Here is a 5,834-nt window from a genome sequence, read left to right as displayed (position 1 = left end):
ATGCTACTTCAATATTGCTCTTTGGGTGATCAGAATCTCAGCAAAAGAGCATAAATAACATCACAAATTGGCCGTGCCTGCCAGAGAATGATCGGTAAATGCCGATCTCTAGATTTGCAATTCAAAAGATTCCTCAAACAACTTCCATGCATATTCTTCAAATCTTAGATATTTAAATGCTTCATTCCAACAAGAAGGTTTGGTGGCTCATTACATCACACGCGAATTCGTTGCACCAACCTCCTTTGTTGCTCATCTATGACCATTGACTAGGAAAAGGCAATCCAGAAAGGGTGCAGAAAATTGAGCTGCGCATCGATCTGTTATGCCATATAGGATTCATAAAAATCCAATCCCTTTTCTCAGAATATTAAGAAAACAACAACTCAGAGAAAATTAGAAAAGAAATTGCTCTCAAGAAAGTGGCCAGGAATTTAAACCTCATTTGACAAAATTATAAGATTGTAAACTACCCAGAAGTTAAATAAAGTGGGAGGCCTCATTTTAGCTACATTGGAAGAGCTTAGAATTTGTTCAACAGAATACTCAACAAAACTAATATTTTGTAGACTCATGGATACTTGACTTTAGAAAAGATAATGGTCAGCATTTGGTAATCCACTGACTTTCCAGTAAAGGAGATTTTGGATCAAAAAAGTCCAAAAGTAGATTTCTTCAAAAATATTTGGATGTAAGGACTCATAAGGGTGTATGTTTAGTCCCATATTGGCTATATATGACTAGATTTTTTGGTAAAGTTTTGGATTGTTACAACTCAAAAGTATGACCTCTATACATAGAAAACTACAGATCAAATATAATTGCTTATTCAAATAAAATGGTGCAATAATGAAAGAACAGAAATGCAACCACTCAAATAGGACTACAAGCCTTTGGGGAAATAGTATGTCCCAATATTACTCTAAATTTATTACTGCTGTTATTGGGATACAGTGAAATCAAAAGGCAGGTGGAAACAATCAGTTACAGATATGCCCACCTGCCTGACTACTAAATTCCAACAGGACAAGGACTCACCCTTGGACTCCTAACACAACCAGAAAGCCAATCAAGACCACAGATGAAGAGATGAGACTTCCCAATGCAATGCAAAGCCTCGGAAATCAGATCCCACAGACACAATATGTGGAAGATCCCAAAACTCATGGCTTCCAGAGGATGGTAGTCTCAGCAATCATGGAAGTGACAACATAGGGATCCATGTTTGATGCTGGCCTCCGATCCTCGAAATAACCTGAAAAGCAAGAGAATACTCGGTATGATGATCCTGTTTAAAGTAGCAGATGATATATTGAAGTCGCAGATGCAACAATGAGTGTTAAGAATGCTAAATGTAAAAGATTATGACCTTTGCCATTCTTCTCAGTCTCACGGCCTACTCGAATGGATGCACCACGGTTTGCAACTCCCTGTCAACAATGCAAAATAATCATAACAAGCATTTCTTTTGAAATTTATTCCTCCGAGAACATTATTGTGATCAATAGAACTACACATACCCATACGAAGGTGTTGATGTCAGCAGTCTCATGCCGTCCGGTGAGGCGGCGCTCGTTCCCTTCTCCATAAGCAGAAATGTGCTCCTTGTGCCTCAAGCCAAGCTTTTCAATAGCTTTCTTTATGATTTCGTACCCGCCATGACTTCTCATGGATTTGGTACTGAAAGTGAAACATAGAAAGGAAAATAGATGAACACAAAAAGACTTGCAATGCTGAAAAAGGCTAATTGCAGACTTGCTTTTTCTTCAAAGATAAACAAAGTCATTCAAGATGTCAACTGTGACTCAAGGTGAACTGCATTACCTGTAGTTTGTGTGAGCACCAGCACCATTCCAATCACCCTAATAGCACCAAACATTTAGCAACAATTTCAAGTACCAAACCTCATAATTATTATACATTTTAAGAAACAAATTACAGAAAGAATACAAGAGAACTAATCATACCTGGATCGGCTTAGGGTCGAAGGAGAGAACCACGCCTGCAATCTCAGTGATCCTCTGCAGACAGCAAAAAGCAAGTAGAAATTAGCAGGGAAGAAACAGTAAATTTAATCAAATTCATCGTAGCAATATGGATTCAAAACGTAGAAGTTATTTAAATCTTATCCAGAGGGGGGTTTGCAACTTACCTCCAGTATGTAGCGAGCAACCCACAATTCATCACCAGCAGATATGCCAACAGCAGGGCCAACTTGGAATTCCCACTGTATAATTAGCAATGTTAAATAGTGTCATAAAAGAACAACATGTCAACTTTCCAACAAGGGGGGGGGGGGGAATAGATAAAATTGATGTTACCTGGCCTGGCATAACTTCACCATTGATACCACTGATGTTGATCCCTGCATACAGACAAGCTTTGTAGTGGGAGTCAACGATATCACGCCCAAAAGCTTTGTCTGCACCTGCAGCACAATAGTAGGGACCCTGGTACATATATTCACATTTATTAGACCTAAATGAGAGGTACAAACATGATATGACAAAAAAAGTCATTCTGATTCAGAATGAGCAAAGAATAAATTGAAAAATAGTAGCACCCTAGCAGAGAAGAGGAAATTCATCTTCGAGAACTTAAAAAAAAATGCTTGAGGTAAGAAAGATCGACTAGCAGTTGGCAATTTCTAAGTAAATCAGAATTGGCTCCATATGATGGATAATGTGCCGTGGAGTAAAGAAACTACAAAGGTTGTTAAAAGAATGTATAAATGATGAAAGCTTCAAAGTTTCAGAACATCATAAATCAGCACAAACAGCAAAAGCATGATGGGTTTCTTTTGTCCTAAATATGCTTCCTTGTGGTTAATCATATTTTCCAAAAGTTCCTCTAAACTTAACAAAGCAAGTCTAGAGGCTAGAGATTAGAGGTTTCTTGAAACAAAAAAAAAGTTGGAGAGCCATCAAAGGGTATATTCCAACAAGGATTTCCTCAAAATTGCATGGCACAACTCAATTAAAACAGAAAAAGTAAAAGAAAAGGAAAGAAAGAAGGCATATGTAATCTGACTATACTTAAAAGATATAATAACAATTTGTAAAACAAGAAAGAGGAACGAAATCCCTCAAACAAATAACTAAAGCCAGTTCAAAGTTAATACCTGAGGACCAGGGTAGCCACCCACAGGCCACCCAAGGGGCCATTGGACATCTTTCTGCAGCAGGGTATACTCCTGCTCTATTCCATACCTGTTTTTAATTTAAAAAGAGATATCAGATCAAACTATGACCAGAAAGCAAAATAAGAAAAACCTTGAAATCATCAGACAATACAAATAACAACATAAGCATATATATATATATATATATATATATATATATATATATATATATATATATATATATATATATATATATATATATATATATAGATGTATACCAAGTTTCCTCAGCAGCAACATCAGGATGGCTAAATATCTTAGCAGCATTAAATCTTTTGTTTGTAGGGATCGGCTCGCCTGCTGGGGTATAACAATCGCACATGACCTATATGTCGATTGAAATATATATATCATTATGTAAATTTGAAAACAATAATGCGACAAAAAAAATTTAAATAGCCTACAATAATCCAAATTGATGACAAGAATGGTAGTTGGAATTTAAACTCTGATGAGTAAAATATGTTTAACAAAAAATTGTATCGTAGGAAGGTTGGAGTAAAAAGTAATTGCAAACCCCAAGCAAAAAAGGAAAGGTTCAATTAATTTCTAGTGGATGAGAACAACACAATCAATTTCTTTGCCTGTAAAATATTAGATGCATATCATATAGCAGCATGACAGCCAAGAGACACAAATACAAACCATAGCCTCTCCGTTTTCCCCTCCTTAATTTGCAAAATAACTAATTTCGTGCTATTAGTTATCACCAGAGCAAGGAAATGCACTCACATAATTTGAAAGAGTAAGCATTAATTACAATAGAGGGAACAAAAGGAAGCAAACTTCGATGAATCAAATGCTAGTATTGGTGAGTTCTATCCAAATTTAGTGTCCAGCTTAAGGAAATTCCAATAAATTTAAACCAAACACCAAAAGGTAATAAATTAGGAGTTACAAAGGTTTCTGGAAGAAGTTTAAGGAAACGATATCTTACAAGAATATTGTTCCCCCTCCTAAATGGATCCTTGAAAATGGCTTGAGGACTACACATCCAAATCAAAACATTAAGTGAAGATATGCACAAAGTTACTATAGCCAGAAGAATTATAGATATTGACTTTGGAAACATCATCAAATGATAAAAAGTATAGATGCGGAAGTGCAAAACTTACTATAGTATGACTTCACTATCCTCACCAGGAGCTTGACCTGTGCTTGAACCATCATAGTTCCACTTTGGGAGCTTGCTGGGATCAGTGACAGGCCCCGGCAGAGTCTGTTCAATAAGAAAGATGAGTATTCCACCAAAAACAATGTGATTTGGCCCAACTTAACTGCATAAATCAAAGTCTCACATGAAGAGGACACAAGAAATTTTAATTCAGAAATTTTAGAGTGTGATTGCATTGTCTTACCCTCGCTTTGCTTCGGATATCCATTCCGGATCCTCCAATCCTGTTGTACATGGAAAATAGATTATTAAAACGAAATTGTAAGAAATCAATGCATAATTATTTTGAAAAACTGGAACAAATAATAGAGGGAGCATAAATGTATAGTTTTTCGCACAACACCAGAAAGAAACACAAGGAGAAACCAATTGACAATAAAAAGAAGCAATCAAACAACTAAAATTAAGAGGGGGAAAACACTCGAAATGGAAAAGATTAGGAAAAAAAGAAGAAGATACAAATTGCAAAAATAGAAATAGAAAAAAAATGGTACTTCAAAAGGAGGATCTGATGTATCACAGCATTCAACAACATTCAACCAGCACCAGAAATAGAACAGAGTCTATCATCAACCAGGAAAAAAAAAATCGAAACTTAAGATGAGGAAAGAAATAAAGGATCCAACCATATGGTAAACTACTGCTACTACAAGAAACGAGTAAAGATTTGCAAAAGAAAGTCCAACCAAACTCGAGCACAGCCGAAACAAAAACTGACATGGAAAATGATTAGAAGAAGCTCCAAGAATAGATCATACCCAAGTCATAAAAACTCGAAAAAGACCACAAAGGAGCAATTTTTCCAAGGAAAACATAGAGAATTAGAAAAAGGGAGGCTAACAAAACCTCCACCACAGCCCCAAACTAAACTAGCATAAAGAACTTCAAAAAAAAAATCCAAAATCATGACAAGAAAACCCAAAACAAGCCAAAAAGGGAGATTTTTCCATTAAAACGTCAATCAAGGAACGGTATTTAAGGTAGAACTCGGAAATAAAAACCCAAAGTATGACAGAAAAAGTAGGGGGGAGGCAAAGAACCAACCATATGTACTCGGCTATGATCTTGTCCGTGGTCTCCGAGAGGTTGAGGTTGACGAGATCTGAGAGCAGAGACATGGCTGCGTCGAAGAGAAGAGAGCCTAAGAAAATCTAAAGATGAGACAGCGAGGAGGAGAAGAGGCGATGACCGAGCGTTTATATAAACAAGCTGGTGCATTGATCGTGGACTATAGACTATGGAAGGAAAAAACATAATCGAAGAAAATAATAAATTATTAAATATTACATATTTATATCATTGGTGCGTGGGAATATTTTTCTCTCGTCAAAAATTATTTTTAAAAATATGATGCGTGAGACAACAATTTATTATATTTAATTAATAAAAAATGGCACACCCCAGAATAGTTTATATTTATTTAATTAAGTATATATTTTACCAGTAAAATTATATATAATATTTATTATATTTTTAATT

At 35.8% G+C, this 5,834-nt stretch overlaps 1 protein-coding gene across 1 annotated transcript; it reads right to left on the bottom strand.

Annotated features, from left to right (window-relative positions):
• Window positions 1–809: 809 nt before the first annotated feature.
• On the bottom strand, window positions 810–5,593 carry LOC103723350 (glutamine synthetase nodule isozyme). The gene is made up of 13 exons (XM_008814244.4): window positions 5,400–5,593; window positions 4,540–4,579; window positions 4,297–4,400; window positions 4,119–4,167; window positions 3,400–3,506; window positions 3,122–3,209; window positions 2,322–2,450; window positions 2,153–2,227; window positions 1,968–2,021; window positions 1,825–1,862; window positions 1,521–1,680; window positions 1,370–1,430; window positions 810–1,255 (listed from the first exon to the last, which is right to left on the bottom strand). Exons 1-13 carry the CDS (start codon window positions 5,471–5,473, stop codon window positions 1,164–1,166), a joined length of 1,071 nt encoding a protein of 356 aa, XP_008812466.1. The 5' UTR covers window positions 5,474–5,593; the 3' UTR covers window positions 810–1,163.
• Between the last annotated feature and the right edge of the window lie 241 nt (window positions 5,594–5,834).

This window comes from Phoenix dactylifera, chromosome 8 (assembly GCF_009389715.1).
Source record: "Phoenix dactylifera cultivar Barhee BC4 chromosome 8, palm_55x_up_171113_PBpolish2nd_filt_p, whole genome shotgun sequence".
NCBI classification, from domain to species: domain Eukaryota; kingdom Viridiplantae; phylum Streptophyta; class Magnoliopsida; order Arecales; family Arecaceae; genus Phoenix; species Phoenix dactylifera.
Note: the sequence above shows the minus strand (reverse complement) of the source record. Positions and strands in the feature narration are given on the sequence as shown.